The sequence below is a fragment of the Artibeus jamaicensis genome, unplaced genomic scaffold, assembly GCF_021234435.1.
Source record: "Artibeus jamaicensis isolate MK-2021 breed Jamaican fruit bat unplaced genomic scaffold, CSHL_Jam_final contig_464, whole genome shotgun sequence".
Lineage (NCBI taxonomy): Eukaryota > Metazoa > Chordata > Mammalia > Chiroptera > Phyllostomidae > Artibeus > Artibeus jamaicensis.
In genome coordinates, this window is record NW_026521842.1 from 5359450 (window position 1) to 5380644 (window position 21195).

The window sequence follows — 21195 nt, forward strand, 5'->3', positions numbered from 1 at the left end:
TTTGGACATTTTCTTTGGAGAAATTTCTTACTAAGAAATCTACAGCATTTCCACAGTCCTCGGTAAACTGGGTCCCAATGAACCTCTTTAATCTCCAATATATCTGCTCCATTCCCAGGCAAAATTGGGTAAAAATAAGAAAACTTACTATATTTGCATAGATGCCTTCAGTAATTTTTAAAACAAGACTTGCTCCAAAAAGTTCAGCTCAGTTAGAATAGACTGTATCACAACACAATGAAACAGCAACCCCAAAAATGCCCAACAGAAAAAAGCACAGAAATATGTATCAAACTGAAGATTAAGGACATGAGAGGAAGAGACTTATACTTTCTGACTACTTCTGTATTGTTTTCATGTCTTAGACATGACATGTCTTTATTTCGTATTTAAACACAAGAACTTATATCAAAATGTACTCCACACAATATTTAGTAATTAATTAGTAACACATTAGTAACGCTTAGTAATAGTAACATATTACTTCTTTAAACATTTTTAATCTTTTTTAAATTCTTTTATCTTTAGAGGGGAAGGGAAGGAGAGAGGGAGAGAAATATCAATGTACGGTTGCCTCTCGTGTGTCCCCCGCTGGGAACTGGCCTGCAACCCAGGCATGTGCCCTGACTGGGAATTGATCCACAATCCCTTAGTTCACGGCCCGTGCTCAATCCACTGAGCTACACCAGCCAGGGCTTAATCTTTTAAAAGAGATTTTATTTATTTAATTTTAGAGAGAAGGGAAGGGAAGGAGAGGGAGGGAAACCTCAGTTGCCATTCGCACACTCTCTACTGAGGACCTGGCCTACAACCCAGGCATGTGCCCTGACTGGGAATCAAACTGGTGACTCTTTGGTTCACAGGCTGGTACTCAATCCACTCAACTACACCAGCCAGGGCTAAACATTTAAATCTTTATTTCTTTCATTTGTCCACCATAAACTTTCATTGAGGACTTATTATGAGAAGTCATAAGGTGAACCGTTATTCTTTTAATAGCCTATTCTACAAAAGTAGTTTGGCAAAGTAAAAAAGGCAAAGAATTTGGAAGTCCAAAGGCCTGCTTTAAGTCCCTAATGACCCACTGAAAAGCCATGTGACAAAACCACCACCTTTTTGAGACTTACTCTCCTTGTATGAAATGGTAATAACAACGTTACAGAGTTGCTGTATGGATCAAACCAGCCATGGCACTTTTATAACCATACAGTTTACACACTGCGCAACATTCTCCACATGTCAACTACTGCAATGCTTAGTGTCTTATAATAAAAATGTTCTTCCCTTGTCCAATTATCACATCTACCCAGAAGGCCTACTCCAGGTCTTAAATAAACATACACATCTTGGTAGCCATTGAATGGGAATTTCTACTTAAAATATCAACAGAAGTCTTTTGTTTGTTTTACCACACTGGGCAAGAATCTCCCAAAACTCTAGAATTAAACTTGATTTTCAAATTCTCTTCTATTTCCCCAAAGCTTCCACATGTCCTACCAAAAGGAAAAAGATTGGTATTTTCAGAAATAGGGAGAGTACACATTTTAATGTGGTAAGATGAAAGTCTCTCAAGAGAGGCATTGCTTCCCTCCTCTAGAGTTATAAACAGTCTAAATAGGAGAAATGCAAAAGAGAAAGAACTCCAGAAATCCTCTTGACAGTCATCAGAACACCAAATAAATTCACAAGTTAATTGGTCATGACTACATTTAAATGAACGTAACAAAAATTAAAATGCACTGCTTATATCCAGGGCAAAGGACACTATGCTTATGTGAAAGCTATTATCACAGACTGTAACACCTCCTTAGACCAAAGGCACATCAAAATTTCCTGTGCAGAACCATGTATTCAGTGCTCCTGGGCAGCTCCAGTTCACAAGGTCTATGGCTTGCAAAATGTAATTAACCCTGCATACTGATACCCGGCTTTATTCACCACATTAAAACATAAAATAGGTGTTTCTGACATGTATTCACAATAATGATAAGCTTCCATTTTTGTCAACAGTGAGCAAGCTGAGAAAAATAGTCCGAAAAGCCCTCCCCACTACTTCCAGCGCAACCAGTGGATCTCAGCTAAGGCCTACAGCTGGGGTGGGGGTCAGGGGGTACACTGCGCATGGCACTCCCTTCCTGTACCAGCCGGCCGTCCACAGCAACAGGTGCAGTCTCAATGTGTGTTTTTTCCTACATTCAGTCTCTTTATACCAGGAATACCCGATATGTCTTAACATTATTTGATTAATATTTAAACGTATTTTTTCATAGTAGCTCCATTGAGAATATAAATTTGGAGCTGTCATGTTGAATTTTTTTGATACTTTTAAGACTACTCTGCCAGGACAGAGGAAGGGCATACCGATTTGTGCATCCAGTAAACAGAGATAAAAGGAGCAGGATAGTAGGGCCCCTGGTCTGTCTATTAGGATGCACTTTCATTTCTAGCGCACTAGTTGTGAAACACTTGAATAAGAGAGTGCAGGCTTAGGAGATGGCCCTCGAGCTGATACCAAAAAATAAATTGAGAACTGATCTGAAGAACAATAACCAATAAAAAGATGCAGAAAAATACCACAAGAGCAGTCACTCCAAGTACATGGATACTTGGTGGCAGGCACTGACCCAACACTCTACGTGTATAGTGTCACCTAACGACTCCCAAGTGAGCCAGAAACAAAAAACCTAGGAATACACGCTTTAGGTCTCGGCATTTCCTTTCTCTCACAGCCCGAACCACGCTCCTACCTCTACACCTCACTTGCCTCCTATTCACAGGAGAGGGCAACCACGGCACAGCATGTTTGAGGACAGGGAGCGGAATGGAGTTCACTGGCTGACAGCCTCTGCTTTCTCAGGTCCTTTGCCAAAAATCGGGTCGTGGCTGAGGTGCTTTCAAGTAGAAAGTAGCCAGCTTTTGACTACATTTTGAAGACTACACACCTAGGTTTATGATAGATTCTACAATTTCTGATTCTTGAAACAAATACTATGAACACGTCCCATGGGTTACCTTTATTATGCCTACACAAACTCTTAATCCAGCCCGTATGGACAGAAATGGTCACAGAAAAACTTTTTGGGAAACCACTTCAATAAACAGGAAAACTGCAGTCCAAGCACATGTAAGTCTTTGGAAATGAACATTTACACTGCTGAAGTAGCACTAAAGTGACAAATGACAGTAATCCAATGGCCTAAGGCCAGTAAATTCCATTGCAAAACACTTATTTGTTTTGTGCCAGAGTGATTCTTGCATGTGTGGCAGTAAATAGAAATGCAACAGTCTAATTACAAGCTCAAAAGAAGAACTGTTCCTGTTTTTCATAATTAATATTTTCAGTAAGAAGTGTCTTCAGCAACCACCTTTAATGTGCCACTTGAAAAACCAGATCCATTATTAACAAGTACTTACATGTCTGAAATCTGTAAAAACACAAATAACCTTGATGTAACTAATTCAAGTAGAGATGATACAACTTTTTTTTCAATTACCTGAGTACTACATTCTGAGCAATGTACGAAGTGAAAGTGCCACTAGGCTTGGCATCAAATAATCATGGAGATTTGCTCCCTGGCCAGAGTGGCTCAGTTAGATGGAGTGTCATCCTATCCCAGGTCAGGGCGCATATGGGGGCAAACCAATCAATGATTCTCCCCTTTCTCTCCCTCCCTTTCCCTCGCTCTAAGATCAATGAGCATGTCCTCGGGGTGAGGATTTTAAAAAATCACTAAGCTTTGTAATTCTTTCCGCCTCTGAGTTTTCCTCCAGGAACAGTAGTAAATCATGTCAGTTCCACCTTTTTAAAAAAAAGAAAAGAAAAAAGAAAGCAAGCCCTGGAACATATATCCTAACTTCTGCTCTAGAGAAGAATTTAGACCAAGGCAGGTGCACTTATTATTCACTGTACTCAGGACCCTATGGTCCCAAGGGCATGGGCTCCAGAGCATGAAGGCGAGGACCTGGATTCGGCTCATCTGCACTGCTGGTCTGTAGAAACCTCTGAGACAACAACCATTCACTCATAAACTTTAAATAGCATCATTAGTCTTAGGACATGTTTCAATATTCTGCTATGCAAAGGAAAAAGGTATCTCCAACTATCCTATATTCAAATAACTTGATTTACTTCAGTTCTCACTATGTGAAACGCCAATAAAAATGTGTCTTTTGAGCCCTGGCTGGTGTGGCTCAGTGGACTGAGTGCTGGCCTTTGAACCAAAGAGTTGCTGGTTCAATTCCCAGTCGGCACATGCCTGGGTTGCAGGCCAGGTCCCCACTAGGGAGTGTACAAGTGGCAACCACACAGTGATGTCTCTCTCTCTTTCTCCCTCCCCTCCTCTGTCTAAAAATAGATAAATAAAATATTTTTAATGTCTCTTTTGAGACATTTTTGAGAATTACTAACACAAATGCTATATATAAAGATATTCAACAGCAATAGAGTGACATTCCACCATATGCTGAAAACTGGACCCAAGAAGTTTTGTAGTTCAAAATGTGCAGGCCCTACTATTCCAAGGTAATGTAAACACTGGGGTGAGCTTGCTGCAGGGGAGCAAGACAAGAGCAGCCATATGATATCGAATTAGGGTACAGGGAGCATTACTGTGGGGATTGCACTATAAATGACTGCAATGGTCACAAAAATTTCTTCTGGTTCAAGGCAGGACTGGTCTGTTCAAATCAATTACCCCAAATAATTTAATCAGAACCCTTGTGACAACAAATATAAATTAAAGATGTACTTATATTTCAACTGTCAAAGCATGTTAAAACACTGAAAACTATTGGCATTAGAAATGTTCCTTGGTTTTGCACTGTTTCCTGTCAATCCAGGAAACAGGATTCAATCAACAGTAGGGAAATAAGACATAAGCTACACAGAGTCTTAAAAAATGTAACTTTAATTGTCATTCCCAATAGTAAACAAGCAATATGCATATTATGTCGCTTGGCACGGGGCGAGTGTTCAATCAATACTTGTTGAATTAATGAATGAATGGCTTTTCAAAGGCTGAAAGAGCCTTAGGACAGCAGGTAACTGAATAAAACAAACTTATTAAATTGCTCAACCTGACTCAAGCAGGACCCAATCATTAAACCTATTACATATAACTTCATTACTGTATTTTTTTAAAAATTGAGAAATCATACTATTCCTTTGCCAACCTCTCCATGCTACAACTTAGTATACCGTAAACCATACTTTAAAAGAGTAACCCCAAAGTGCTGCTAACTTTTATGTTCAGCTAATTTCTGCCACTTCAACTTTATAAAGATGAGTATAGGCCATACAGTTGTATAAAACATAAATACAGCAGGACACTGAATGAAAATAAAATTACACTTCCATATTATCATTGCTAATTAATATTTCAGTCAATTTTGCAGTGATTGGTGGTTCTAATAATGGAAGTGAATTGTGCCTAAACATACTTTTTTTCATTTCAAAATCATTATGAATATTCTATTACACAATGACCCTGTACCTGTCCATACTTATTTTTTAAACTATTTATATGAATATTTTAAGTTGAGGAAAAGAGAAATATCAAATCTCTTAAAATGTTTTAATTACACATTTCTAAAAAGTATTCAAATACCAAGCCCCTTTTTTGTGCAAAGAACTACACTAAATACTTAAAAGCAGATAACACATGAACAAAAAGTTAAAGTGGCAAACTTCTAGTGCAAACTAAAGTATCAAATGTTTAACGAAATTGAAACTCCCTGTAAAGATCTAATTTTTTTAAAAATTAGATTTCGTGTTTTAAATTCCACAACATGCAATAATTAAAAGTTATTAAAATCGACTTCATTTCCAAAAGGGCAACAGAAACCAACAGATTAATAAAGGGTTGGGATTTACTGTCCACCGGTTTACCGCATAGCTAGCTACTTTGTTTCATTTCCCCGTATTTAATACAAAAACACATCGAAATGGTGCAAAAATGCAATAATTTCTAGGCATTAGATGGCAACAAATCAGCGGTCTACAAGTTTGACAAATCATATCGCATATCGATTTTTACCCAGAGTATCTGTAATGCGGGTGGAGGGATAATAGAACTAAACTTTACATATATACTTCTCTAAAATCGAAAGGTGCACTTTACTTTCTTTCACTACGGGGTTATTATAAACGTCCCCTAAACTTTAGATACTGTTGTAAGAGAGTGTGTTAGTGTCAGCCAGGCTGAGATGGATTCGTGCAAAAGGATGTCACATGCAAGTAAAAGTACGGTCCTGGCCGCTTATTTCGAGTTTTCTTTGCAACAGTAACCTAAGGCTTCTCCTTAATGACTTAAATCTAAAAACCAGAAATCCAGCAAGCCCGCAGTGGTCAATCAGGCTGAGAAAGCACCCTTTGTGGGGCACAGGGGAAACAAGGCAACCCCAATCTTGGTGGCTCGCTCTGGGCAGAGGCCATGGGAGTCCTTGGATGGATCTGCTGTTCCGGGGCCTCCCGGAGACCCCAGACTGAATCTACGGACGACGAGGGCCCCACTTCCACAGTCGGCACGGTCCAGCCCGGAGATTAACCCCTTCACGGCCCCCACGCCCTCTCCTAGCCGCCCTCTCTCCGCTGCTCCGTCGAGGCGGAGGAGCGGCGGGCTCCGGCGCGGGGCGGACCGCGGCTCGGGCAGGCGACGCGCGGAGAGGGCGGGAGGCTCCGGGCCTAGTCCCGGGCAGCGTGTCCCGGCGCCCTCCCCCACTCACACACGCTCGCTCAGGGCCAGGGTGCGGGAGCTCGCCCGCTGCCCGCCCTGGTGCCCACCTGCCCGCGGGGAGGGGCCCCTTCCCGCCGAGGGCACGGGCCGGCAGCTACCTGTGGGCCGCGGAGGGCCATGGCAGCCCGTTTCAATGAGCCTCGTCTCTCGCCCGACTCCTCACGCTGCTTCCCCCGCTGCCGCCATCTTCTCGCCCGCACTTACACACTCGCATCGGCCGCCGCGCCTGCGCACTGGTCGCACACCGCGGGGCGCGGGTAGGCCGGGCGCGCCGGGCGCGCGCTGCGCACGCGTGGCTGACAGGTGGGCGTGCGCGGCGGGAGCTACCCCGGTGTGGACTCCGAGCCCGCGACGCTTAGTCAGCTGCGTGTCTGCGGGGAGCGGACGTGGAGCCACCCGAGCCCTGCTGCAGTGCCAGAAAGGGAAAGGACGGGGTAGAGAGATAAAAACGTCAAAGCACCCTGTGGCCCGGGCTTCTTACGGAGCGGGGAGGCCACCTAGGTGATGGGCAGGACTCGGGACGTCTGGTGCCCGGGAGCCGCGGCTTGAGGTCTGCCCCGGCCTCCCGAACCCCAGGCTCTGCCTAGGTCAGGGTCTCGGAAATGAGCGCGGAAGATCGGGTGGAGGGAGTCCCCTGCCTTATGGAGATCGCATTTCCATCCATTCGTTCACTTATTCACTTTTCATTCATTCCACAGACATTGACAGCCTACTCTGTGCCATTACCTTTACAAGGCAATTGGAGGATATTAAAAAACAAACACGCACTTGTGGCCTGGAGAAGAGAAGCACGCCCAGTGTTAACCTATTACAGGCATATTGCGCGTATCCAGATAGGCCAGCTTTGGGATCAGCGGTTCAAGAAAGTGAGCCCCCTTTCTGACTATGCAGTTTACCATCTGCTTTGGCCCTGCTTCTAGCCGATTGATTTCAGGCAAGCTACTTCTCTTTCCTAAGCCTTTGGTTTCCTCACCTATGAATAAGACTAATAAATGTCTTATAAGATATCTGTGAGGATCGAATTAGGATGAGTGTGAGTAGACTGGCTACGAGAGCCAGCCCTCAATGAAAATTAACTACTGTAATATGAATAACCATTATGAACAAATATGTATGGAGAGCCTGCTATTGCCAGGCCCTGTGCAAAGCCAAAGAAAGATCTGTTCCTACATTGGTAAGAAATGTAGCCTGGTCTTTTAAAAACATGGGTTGCTGTGCTTGCTTCAGCAGCACATATACTGAAAAATGGGTTGCCATGAAAAATGTAAATTGGGGGAGAGATTGTTCTAAAATAAAGCAGCTAAAAAGACATAATCAAATACAATGTGTGGCCCTCGAATGGACCCTGGTGTATGTGTATATGTGTGTTTTAGCTAGTAAATATTTTTTGACAACTGCAGAAATTTGAGCTAGTGTGAATATAGTTGATTTTAGTGAATTACTGGTAATTTTCTTTATTTTATTTTATTTTATTTATTTATCTTTAGAGGGGAAGGGAAGGAGAGAGGGAGAGAAACATCAATGTATGGTTGCCTTTTGGGCATCCCCTGCTGGGAACTGGCCTGCAGGGAACCGGCCTACAACCCCAGTATGTGCCCTGACTGGGATTCGAACCGCGATTCTCTGGTTCGCAGGCCTGCGCTCAAGCCACTGAGCTACACCAGCCAGGGCAATTACTGGTAATTTTCATAGTGTAATAATAGTATGTGCTCGTGTGAGAGAATGTTCTTATTGCTGTGCTATGCATCTGAAGAACTTAGAGTGAACGTCATAGCACCTATGAATTACTGTTTTTATTGGTTCAACAAAAAACCACATAAACACAAATGTACGTGGACAGAAAGCAAATAATGCAAAACTTTAACAACTGCTGGATCTAAGCGATACTATCAACTTTGCTCTGTGTCTGAAATTTTTATAGCAAAAAGCTGGGGAAACTGAATGTAATATTGTATCCATGTTTTGCTTACAACCACAGAAACATTAAGTCTGTACATGGATAAACACTGGGAGGGATCTGAAAGCCCACTGGTGACTTATGATGGTTGGTATCTGATTTTTAGCATAATGGTATTTGGACAAAAAATAAACATTGTGATAAATAAGACCAAGTTCTACCTGTTAAATTACTAACAAATATTAATGCATGATTTCAATACAAGGAGATAAATGCTTTGAAAAGGGAGATATGAACAAGCCGGTGGGCCCTGCAGTGCTTAGCAGGCCCTGGTGCCTCCAATGGGTCTAGGAGCAGTAGAGGAATCCAGAGTCAAGAGGGATGTAAATTAAAATTCTGACTCCCCCCCTCACTGACTGAATGAACTTCATCAGGTTACTTGACCTCTCTGTGACCCTATTGTAAAAGGAGGTATGGTAGACAAAATAAGGGCACGGTACCCCCATACCCCAAAAATATCCATATCCTAATCCCAGGAATTTGTGAATATGTTAACTGACATGGCAAAAGGGACTTTGCAAGTGTAATTAAATTAAGGACATGGAGATGCAAAAATTATCTTTGGATTATCTCTCGGGCCCCATGTATACACAAAGTCCTTATAAGAGGGAGACAGGAGAGTCAGACAATTAGACAAAAAGATGACAGCAGAAGCAGATGGGAGAAAGAGTAAGAGAGAGAAAGGGGGAGGGAGGCGAGAGGGAGGGGGACGAGAAAGAACGAAATGAAAATGCTTTGCTGCTGGCTGTGTAGCTGCAGGTAAGGGCCATGAGCCAAGGAATGCAGGCAGTCTCCAAAAGCTAGAAAAGGCAAAGAAACAGATGTTCTCCTAGAGTTTACAGAAAGAACATGGTGAATCTTGGGGCCTGAAGATCTGTAAAATACATCACTTGTGTTGGTTTAAGCCAGGAAATTTGTGATTGTTACAGTAGCCATAGGAAATTAATACAGGGGACAATACCACCTACTTTGCAAGCATGTTGCCAGAGGCTATAGCACATGGAACATTATGCCTGACACTTTCTAACCACCATTTTTCTGAATGACCCATGTGGGATGTTATAAAATCATGTGTGAGTAAAAAATGCATTCAAAATACAAGCTAGACCAATGCATTTTGATCAGACAAGGTACAAAAAGTTCATTGATATCATTTTACATTCCACTTGGCAGTTTTCCTTTAAGAAATTTGTCTTCTTTTGGCAAAGCAACAAAGGAAAACATCCACAATTACCTAGAGAGGCCATACCTCTTGTGGAATAAACTAAAAAAAACCCAAAAAACAAAGAACCCTCCCTCCTTTCCCAACTATGTTATCTATGAGAAGCTGGATTTTCTTCACCTATTTCAAGCAAAACAACGTATCCCAACAGACTGGATTCAGTAGCCCATAGGAGGAAACGGCTGTTTTACAGACATTCAAGAACTTTACCAAAATAACAACAACAACACACTTCTCACCAAATTTTTGTTTTGGAAAACAGTTATTTTTAATTAAAATATGTTTTTATATGTTAACATAGAATCAATTTATGATTAAGAAATTATCATACATATTTTTAAATGTCTCAGTTTTCCTTCCTACATGGTAAATAGCAAGAGATATCTCACAAAAACAAAACCTTTTGTGGGAGTAGTCAGGAATCATTTTGAAAAATACAAAGAGACCCCAGACCAAGCAGTTTGAGAGTGACAGCTGTAAGGCAGCAGGCAGGCTCCTGGCCTGACTCTGCAGGGGCCCTTCCGCCTGCCTGGAACTTTCTGTCCCCTCCATTACTCAGGTCTCTGGTGGCCCTCTCCTCTGAAAGTACTTCCTTGACGCTCCATCTGTAATGACCACCCACCCCACTCCCTCCTGTAACCTGCTTCACTTTTCTCTGCAGAATGTATCACCAGCTGATGGGCTACGATATGGTTGCCCTGTGTGGGCACTGCCTGTCTCCTGCACTAGACTCTAAGCTCCAGGAAGCCAAGAACTTGGCCTTTTTCACTGATATTTTTCCAGCACCTTTGACAGCTCCAGACGTTGGGCAGCTACTCAGTAAACAGTTGTTGAATGAATGAATGTATGAACAAATGACCTCACCGAATTCTCACAAAACCCAGTAAGGGGAAGACCATTGGTTTCCACAATACAGGGCAGAGGAAACCGAAAGATCTCCTAAATCATGCTTTGGCTAAAATTACATCTCTTATAAGTGAGGCAGCAGATTGGGGTTTTAAAGATTTTGTTTGTTTATTTATTTATTTTGAGAGAGGGAAAGGAGGGAAAAGGAGAGGGAGAGAAACAATATGCCCCCAATGTGGGTCCTGGCCTGCAACCCAGGCATGTGCCCTGACCAGGAATCGAACTGGCAACCTTTCAGTTCACTGGCCAGCCATCAATCCACTGAGCCACACCAGCCAGGGCCAGGTTGAGGTTTTAAAAGTGTTTGCCAAATGTGGAGTTGGGATCCTACTTGGAAATTGAGTCAAACCAAGTACCGTAAGAAGACATTTATTTCAAACAATCTTGCAGTCTAAGTAAAGCCTGGAGGATACCAAGGAATTTTTTTACCAATAAGTGTGTTAGATGTGCTAGTAGCATTGTGGTTACGCTAGAAATGGCTGTTTCTTGTTTTAAGAAACTTATGCTGAAATACATAAAAGTAAAATGACATGCTGTATGGAATTTGCCTTAAAATATTTGAGGAAAAAAACAGAAAGGAAAAAAAGATAGGTGAAGCAAATGTGGCAAGATATTGACAACCATTGAATCTGTGATATCAGAGTATCAGTCCGCGGCCTCTGAGAAGTGATTTCTTTCCATCTGGGCAGGAAATTGAGAGGCAGCTGGTGGAGCCTTAGAGTGGGGCCTGGGGCTGTCCCTTGTGGAAGACAAGGGGAGGAAGGAGGGCTGCATGAGAAGAGTCTTCAGATACAGCACAGTCTTTAAAAGTTTCAGCATGGCTGTCTTGGGGGTCCTTGAGCCAAAAATTGAGCCAAATTTACCCATCAGAGAAGTCCCATGTCTCTCAGGAAAGATTCTGCTGGATGAGTGTTCTGTGGCTGCTGTAACAAATGACCACAAACTGGGAGACTGGGGCGGGGGGCTGAAGACAATGGACATTTCTTCTCTCACCATTCTAAAAGCAAAAGGTCTGGAATCAAGGTGTCAGCGGCTTCTGGAAGCTCTGAGGGAGAACGTATGCTGTGCCTGTCTTCAGCATCTGGTGTGGCTGGCGATCCATGGCATTTCTCAGCTTGCAGCTTCATCACTCTGATGTCTGCCTCCATTGGCACAATGGACTTCTTCCCTATGTGGCTCTGTCTCTGTGTCACATAATAAAAACATCACGGAGGGTTTTTTCCTACAGAGCACAGTCAAATCTCCAGCTGTCCCGTCGAGCCCCTAGTTATGGCTGGCTCTGCAGGGCCTGTTATCTGAACAGTGTTTATCGATGAGCATCAGCATCAGACTCAGCCCAGCAATGCGCCCTGGGAGGGAGGGGCACGGGCAGGGGGAGGGGAGGGCACAGCAGTGCAGACTGCTGCCTCTCCTGTCACATTCACCGAGATGCTGCCTCTCTCTGAACAGTGAGTCATGCCGTCTCGCTCACCCTTTTATTTCTTCCTGTTCTCTTGCTCTCTTTTTAAGTTTTGGTGGCAGAACTCATGTAGTTGAAGTCTCTTCTTAAGTCAGATGTCTTTATAATGTGGCACCTCACTGATGCATTGCACCTATTCCCTTGTGTCTGCCCTCCCCAGGGTCTGGCAGTGACCCCAGACCACTCCCCACGTGCAGACCTGACCATCTCAAAGGACGTTGGCTGGGAGAACAATTGCCGGAGAACAGGAATGAAGAAAGTGAAAGAGGTACCATGGGCCTTTTTAAAAACATTTTTTTAAACTTTATTTTTCAATTTCTGCTGACGTTCAATATCATGTTAATTTCAGGTGTATAACATAGTTATTATACATTTACATACATCATGAAGTGATTACTCCAATAAGTTTAGAGCCTATCTGACACCACACATAATTATTAGAATATTATTGACTGTACTCCCCATGCTGTACTTTACATGTCTATTCTACAACTGGCAACTGAGAAGTACCTTGGGTCTTGATTTCTTTCATTCTTAATTCTGACTCCAAGTCACTCTAAGGCCTTGGCAGACCCACCGATTTCTGTACAGTGAGGAGAATGCAGTGTGCCCTGCCTGCCGCACAGGGGAGACACCGGAACTGAGTGGGATGGTGGGTGAGATGGCAATTTAAACAACGTAAAATGATCCATTAACTGCATGCATTCACATTGTTAATGAGTTACAGTGACAACATCGCTCCTTCGTGCCCTTTCAGTTTTCTTGATCTAGTCACACTACCAACCCTTCTTTTTCCCATTCATCCAGGAATTTCTTATTTTTCATTGATTTTCATTTAATGTAGGTTACTCTTTTGTGCCAGACAGCTCAAAGTGGGGGTGGTGGGAGCAGAAAGCATTCTTTCCATCACCTTTAGCCTATAAAAACAGGTATCTCTGCTATTCTAAAGGCAAGATTGATTATTATAAGAAAATCAAGAGCTTTTGAAGAAAAAATAATCTATGATTCCAGCACTCTGGCGGGAACATGATTGTTTGAATCCCCACCCCCAAGCTTTTTAACGCGGATGCAACTGGAATCTGCAAAGTGGACTTGGAAGTCTGAGAGGTCGGCACTCGGTTCCCAGCTCCCACACGCAGCAGCTGGTGAACCTGGATAAGTCCAGTGCTGGAAGCCTCGGAGTCCTTGTAACCTCCCCTCCAGGTCTCCCAGTGTCTTGAGAGCCAGACAACCCATGGCCAGACCTGGGGATAATGCTGTAGTAGTTTGGTGTGACATCGAAGACCATCTGGTGTCCCCATTTGGAATAATGGCATGGATTGGCATGGAAACCAGTGGTGGTGAGGTGGGAAGGCGGTGAGGCTGGAGGAGCACAAAAAGACAGGAGGACATTGCTAGTTAAGAGCCTGCAACTGAATCCCACACTGGAGATAACTTGCAGACTCCTGGATACAGCCATGCCTGAAACTAGAGAAAATTCACAGACTTCCCAATGAAACCATCCTGAATAGGATGCTGCAGAGGAAATGGTTAACAGGGAAAGAACAGAAAGATTTTGAGACAATGGAATTTGTCAGCTGATGTGAAAGGCGAGAGAGGGGCCATGTTAACCTAATGCCATATTTCTTCTGATTTGTCAAACTGGGTAGATGGGACAGTTCAGGAGGGGGTGTTTAACTACACGCAGAGCCTCTCTGGTTGCTCTCCATCTGATGGCAGAGAGAAGCACAGCTGAGAGGATGGCAGTGCTTGTCATTCTCTTCATTTGCACCAACACGCCTTTGCGAACATCCCAGCAGAGCTTACAGACAGCTCTGCCAGCAAAGCAGCATGGCGATGCAGATCCTGCTTCTGAGTTAAATGCTCCTAGGCTTGAATTCTAGCTTTGCCCCCTCAACACGTGATTTAATTTTTCTCAGTCTGTTTCCGCATCCGTCATCTGATGATAACAAGACAAACCTCTGGCACAGCAGCGAGGTATGCACACTGAGACATCAAATGCAAAGCTCATTGCACGATGCCTGTGCGTGGTAAGGGTTTTATCAGGGATGAACGTGATGACGGTCATTTTGGGACTGCCAAACAAACAGTTTTTGACTAACTGGCTTGTGACATGGATTGGTTCTTTCCAATTTAAGATGCTTTCTTTTAATGGAAGTTTAAAAATAATAGAAGTGCAATTACCATTTGAAAGGTAATTACTATGCTGTGTGAGCTCTGCAATTAAATATAAGTAATTTGCGTAGAAGGTGATGTTGCTATTGATACGTTAGTTGTACAGTAATTTTGAATTTAATGTCATCGGCAGGTTCTGGGGATGGTGGCTTTCCAGGAGAGGGAGAGGGACGCCTCCCCGCCTGTCACAGGCCACCCTCATTAGTGCCACGATCTCAAACAAATTGGATGAAGAGTCAGAGGCAGGAGATGGAGGCACATCCTACATTTAAAAATCCAGTTTGTTTAAACTTTTTCCAACCATAAAGGCAATAGAAGCTCAGGGTGGTAAAGCGAAAAAGAAAGAAGAAAAATCTCAAAAAGTTCTCTTCAAAGACAAACACTGTTGGCTTTTTGCTGTATAGCCTCCAAACATATATGAGGTCTGTCCGGAAAAAGTCTAACAAGTGTTAATGTGACGAGAATGGTTTCCGAGACATCTATGTAACCTGGCAGCCAGGGCGAGTGAACTGGAATGCGCATGTGTGAACGATGATGACCTCACTGTACTAGTCAGTGGGGGCGGTAGAGGCTATTGAGTGAACGTGTATATTGTGTGGCCATGGTATTCAAAATGACTGAGCGAGTAGAGCAGTGAATCTGCATCAAATTTTGTGTTAAGCTTGAAAATTCCTCCACAGAAACAAGTGGGCTGATTCAGAAGGCCGCAGCTGTGGGCAACTGCTGATCGGCAGCTTCATCACGACAACGTGCCCACTTATGCGTCATGTCTCATGTAGAGATATTTGGCAAAATATCAAATCATGCAGGTGACTCAGCCCCACTACAGCCCAGATTTGGTGCCCTGTGACTTCTGGCTTTTCCCAAAACTAAAATCACCTTTGAAAGGGAAGAGATCTCAGATTGTCAATGAGATTCAAGAAAATATGATGGGGCAGCTGATGGTGATTGGGAGAATTATGTGAGGTCCCAAGATGTCTACTTCGGAGAGGACTGAGACATCATCGTCCTATGTACAATGTTTCTTGTACCTTGTATCTTCTTCAATAAATGTCTCCATTTTCCATAGTATGCGGCTGGATACTTTCTGGACATACCTTGTAAACATATAATGGTGAGAATTTCATTTAGTTCAATGTTGTGTATAAAACTGCCAAGGCAGTGTCTGGCACTTAGTTAATGCTTAGGAATTGAGAGTGTTATTATTATTGTTATTATTATTATTATTATTGATTTTACATTCTGAATTTTCCTATAACATCTATACCAGTATTTTTCCATTTTATTAAAAAAAACCTCATAAACATTATTTATGTGACTGTACAATATTCTGTCCTGTGCATATTTTATGTATATACATTGTTTCTAATTGTTTATTCTTAAGAATATTAATGAACATCTTTATGCATAAGGTCTCCACATTTCAGGTTATCACAATGTATTAGTCAGTGTTCTTCAGATAAACAGAGCCAATAGGATATAAGTATATACTGATTTGTTATAAGAAATCAGCTCATGTGCCCTGGCTGGTATGGCTCAGTGGACTGAGCTCTGGCCTGCAAACCACGGGGCTGCTGGTTTGATTCCCCGTCAGGGCACATGCCTGGGTTACAGGCCAGGTCCCCAGCAGGGGGCGTGTGAGAGGCAACCACACACTGATGTCTCTCTCCCTCTGTTTCTCACTCCCTTCCCTCTCTGAATAAGGAAATAAGATCTGTAAAGAGAAACGAAATTAGCTCATGTGACTAGAGAGGCTGAGAATCCCCACTTTTTGCCAGCTTCAAGTGTAAGTGCCAGTCCAAGCCTGAAGGCCCGATACCAGGGGAGCCTATGGTGTAAGTTCCACCTGAGAGCAGACCAAAGTGACGAATGTATATCCTGACCCTGTGGGCAGACAAGGCAAACTCACACCTAGAATATTGTTGATTCCAGTTAAGATGAATTGCTGCTGAGCCTTCCAGGGTGGAAAGGGTCTATGGTAAACAACCAGCTACAACGTGTCCTTGGTGGATGGATGGATGGATGGATGGTGCCATATTGGCAGCTCAACATTGGCCTGTGTCACTGGCAGTGGCAGCAGCTAGCTGAGCCTTGGTGAGTGGGGCCCATTCACAGTCCCTATCCCTGCCACCGTAACTACTCTATTCATGTGCCCATGTGCCAGCACCGGGGAGGCCAAGGACAGACTAGTTAGCATCTACTGGCGAAGACTTTCTGCTTACTTAGTTGTTTAATGCCTCTCGTGTTGTGAGTGCTCTATAGTGACTATTACATGTAATACAAACACCTGCACACTCTGTGCCCACATGCATACACCCACCCACGTGCCTGGTCAAGCCAGTTGCCACTGCCCATGACTCTGCACACATTCTTATCTCAGCCTACTCTTCTTTCTCCATACAGTGATGAGCACCTGTATCTGCCAACCTCTACCTCTTGGGAAGAGTTCCCTGAATGCTGTCTTTCAGAGTCTGGCTCTTGCAGTGACTCCCTGAGTCTGTTCTCTTGTGGATGCCCTATTAGTCAGGGTTCTCTACAGAAAGAAAGCCAATAGGATGTGCGTGTGTGTGCATGTGTGTGCGTGTGAAAGAGAGAGAAACTGAGAGAGAAAGAGAGAGAGGATTTTAAGGAATTTGCTCATACTATTATAGAGCCTGGCAAGCCCAAAATTTGGAGGGTGGGCCAGCAGTCTGGGGACCCCAGGAAGAGCTGATGTGGTTCAAGTATGAAGGCCATTTGCTGGAGAATTCCCTCTTGCTTAGGGAAATTTACTCTTTGTTCTATTAAGGCCTTCACCTGATTGACTGAGGCCCACCCACATAATAGAGGGCAATCTGCTTTATGCAAAACCCACCAATTTAAATGTTAATCTCATTCAAACAACACTTTCACAGAAACACCCAGAGTATTGTCTGGCCAAAAGTCTGGAAACTGTGGCCCAGCCAAGTTAACACATGAAATCAACCATTGCAGATGCATTAACCAAATCAGGATTCTTGATCTGCAAATTTGGAAGCCAGACCTTAAAAAATAGTAACCACATCAAACCACTGTCCTTCATGGGGAATATTTCCCCTAAAGTCAGCTGACCATCTTACTTGATATCATCGTGGCATCTTTCCCTGGGATGATGGGATAATCACTGCATCTTTGACTGTCAGAGTTGATGGGATACAGGAATCTTTTCCCAAAGGGTATTATGTCTCGCTCTGTCTCTGTAGTTATAAATAGGAGGAGAAGGGGAGGGGCCAGGGACAAAGAAGCTCGGGAAATATAAATTTAAGCAAAGTTGAACAGTTATCTTTGGTGGGACTTTCAGAGATTGTAATATGCACATGTGTATATTATGTGCCCTTACATAAATCTCCAAAGGGGAGGACACTGCCTCCAGAGTTCCCCGAACGTTTCCCGACCAGAACTCCTGTAGGAAGCTGCTTAGCAGACAAAGGTTATGTGGGTCACAGCCTGTGGGATGCCAGTTGTCTCCAACCATCTCATTCCACAGTTTAAGAAACAGATTTAAGATGTGAGTGCCCTGCCCAGGTAGCATGCAGCAAAGCCAAGGCTAAAATCCACATTCCTGACCCATAGCCCATGCTCTGTCCATGTCACGGAAGTGTGATCTGGTCCCCATTCTAAAAACAGGAGACACTGATTAAAGCCTTGGTGAAGGTGATTGGATTGGAATCCAGGTCTCTTAAATCTCAGTCTGGAACCAAAAAGGCCCCCAGCATAGGCACACTTAGCAGTTCAGAAACTGCATATAGGAATTACATATTTTCAGCACCTTTGGATGACCGAGGGGGTGGAGCCGAGACTCCCCGGCAGGATGAATCACTGTTGTGGTTTGCCTGGTAAAATGATTCCATGGAGCAGAGAGTGAAGTTGCCCAACCAGCGCGCGTGTGCTGGGGACAATTCAAAGGGTTGGGTCGTGCCTCAAGGCTTCCTGCCTTGTCAACAGGAAGTCCACAGAAATGGTTCATTTTCTCTGAGAAGCAGCAGGTGCACGGCCCTGTAGAGATTTCTCCAAGGCTCTTTCTAGCCTTCTCAGGCTGGAAGTTTCAGCTTCCCCCTGGATCGGGTTGTGCTTAGCCAGAGAGAACCTGTAGTTCAGGTTTTGGCCAATGCACATTGCAAACCCCACACAGCTGTTTGGCAGACTCCTAGCCCAGGAAGGCCTGTGGATGGAGGAAGAAGAACCTCCTAGTGAGCAGTGGTTCTGGATGGAGCATGCCTTACACTCAACAGGCAGGCTCGTGAAAACACACATTGCTTGGGGATGATTCAGCAGATTTGGGCGGGGCCTGCAAATCTGCACGTCTGCCACGTTCCCCGTGGTGCTTATGCTGCTGGTTCTGGGTCCACTTTTCAGAACCGCTGCTCTAGAGTCCCCCTGCAGGATCCCCTGGGGTCTGCAGGCATGGAATTGCTCCTGCAGTGGGCCCAAATTTTTGGACCCAGTTTTAGAAACCAAACAGGGAGCTCTTGGCTATCAGAGAATGGGGCACATTATTGCTATAACATTTTAGACAACTTTATTGAGGTATAATTCACATAACATACAGCTCACCCATTTAAAGTGTACAACTCTTGATTTTTTGTATAGTCACAGGTATGTGCACTCGTCACCACAGTCAAGATTAGGACATACTCATCATCGCGAAGAGAAACCCCATACCCATCAGCTACTGCTCCTACTCCTCCTTATCCCTGCCCCAGCCCTAAGCAACCGCTATTCTCTGCGTTTCTATAAATTTGCCTGTTCTGCCTATTGCATATAAATGGAAATGTGTAACAGGTAGCCCCGTGTGTCTGGCGTCTTTGACTTGCACAATGGCCTCCAGGTTAGCCTGTGTCATCGTATGTGCTTCATCCCTGTTTGTGGCTGAGTCATGTTCCGTTGTGGGGATGGACCACACTTTGTCCATCCATTCATCCATTGCTGGGCTTTTATTTTTGTTGTGAATAATGATCTGGCTATTTGTTAAATTTCACAGAACTGCACACACACACAGAGTATACTTTACTGTATGTTAATTTTTAGAAAAAGGACACAGGCTGCTTTCACTTCCTATCTCTTGGACCATTGTCTCGAGTTGCCCTGAGCTGCCAAGTGAGAAGTCCTCAGACTTCTCTGAGACTGCTGCGTGGGGAAGGCCAGGTGTCCACGCGGCCCCTGCTGAGGCCAGCCTTCCCCGAACAACAGGCATTTGAGTGAAGCTGTACCACCGAGAGACCCCGGCTGGGGCAGTAGAATCTCCTAGCTGGGTCCCACCTCCTTAGTTAAATTGGGTTGTTTTAAGCCACTACACTGGGTGTAGCTTGTGACTGGGACAGCTGTGGTCCGTTCCTAGAGGAATTCATCAGGAAAGTCACTGCCCCTGGCCAGCTTCATCCAGGTGCAGATGGAGGCAGAGGCCTGCTGATGCCTCCTGACCACAGGGTCTCCCCGCTCCCACCCTTTCCCCTCACTGCCCCCTCTTTGCTGCAGACAGCACTTGCCTTGAAAGATGGGAATCCGGTCCCTTCCCTCCGTGATTTGTCCCCAGCTCTCATGTTTCACCACTTTCTTATCCAGTGTCTTTTGTTCCTCTCACCTGCTATGTACACTCCCCAAAGATTTTTTTAAAAGCTTTGTTGAGATACAGCTCACATACATGAAATGCATCCATTTGAAGTGTGCAGCTGGATGGGTTTCAGTCCATCTGCACCACCTGTGTCCTGCTTGCCCTGTGTCTGCGGGTCTCCCACGAGGAGTCAGCCCGCAGGTAGGCACCTTGCTGCCTCGTTCCCAGCGTATCCCCAGCGTCTACAGCAGTGCCTGCCTGGCACACAGAGCAAACACTTGGTGAATATGAGTCACCTTCGTGAACAGAAAGTCAGCAAGCTCCATGGAGAAGGCGATAGATGAGCTGGCCTTAACTCAAGCATATGGCTAGGTCCTCAGGACAAGGGCCCCGGCCTCAGCTGACATGCATGAGGCCGTTGTCTGTGCAGGGCTCTGGAGAGATGGGTTTTGGTCCTCTCTGCAGAACCAAGCCCCCTGCAGACTTGCCTGTCTTGTACCTGATGCATCTCTGCCATCTCTGAGTTAGGGGACAGCAGTCTTGGCTGATGGTCGAGTGAAAGTTAAGGACTCCCCCAGTTAACCTCACATATTTGCATCCTGTAGGGAGCCGTCTGGGGATGCAATACCCCGCATAGGTACTTTAAAGGGTGGTTGTTTTCCAGTAGTTGACAGAGAGGGATCTGAGCTGGCAGACTCGTATTAAAATCTAGCTCCCCGCAGAGCAGGTGCCTCTGGTGTCTGATACAGGCCACGGTGCTCTGATTCCAGCTTCAGCCACAGCGGCGGTTCGGGGCAGGCTCAGTTGGTGGGACAGTATCATCACTCTGCCCCCGAGGCCTCGTCTCAGACACTGAACAGCTGGCCGGGCCCAGAGCAGCCAGGGAGTGGGGGCCACCCAGGCTTCTGGGAGAGCTGTGTCCAGGGAGGCAGAGGCCAGTAAATGCTTCCCCTCTTTCCTCTGGCAGGTGACACAGGAACACACCTGCTGCCCCAACGTGCTGACACTCCTCCAGCAAGAGGTGCGTGCCATGTCTCCCCCACCCTAAACTTGGGGTACCTCTGTGATGGCCTCAGAGGGACTGGAATGCAGCAGGCACCCCGTGACCCCCTGGCCGTGTTGGAAGAAGCCCAGTGGCTGCTGCTGATAACACCTGCAACACTCGCTCTGGGA

The 21195-nt window shown here is 44.7% G+C and overlaps 1 protein-coding gene across 2 annotated transcripts in view; it reads right to left on the reverse strand.

The window, feature by feature from the left end:
* The window catches only part of USP10 (ubiquitin specific peptidase 10), a 61738-nt gene extending 54774 nt beyond the window's left edge, over positions 1-6964 (reverse strand). The window contains exon 1 of one of the 2 annotated variants that reach the window (XM_037142411.2): positions 6833-6964. In XM_037142411.2, coding sequence (XP_036998306.2) covers positions 6833-6853 — 21 coding nt within the window. In that variant the 5' untranslated portion in view covers positions 6854-6964. Of the gene's footprint in view, positions 1-6781 lie in introns of both variants that reach the window. The other variant, XM_037142410.2, reaches the window with a different exon arrangement.
* Between the last annotated feature and the right edge of the window lie 14231 nt (positions 6965-21195).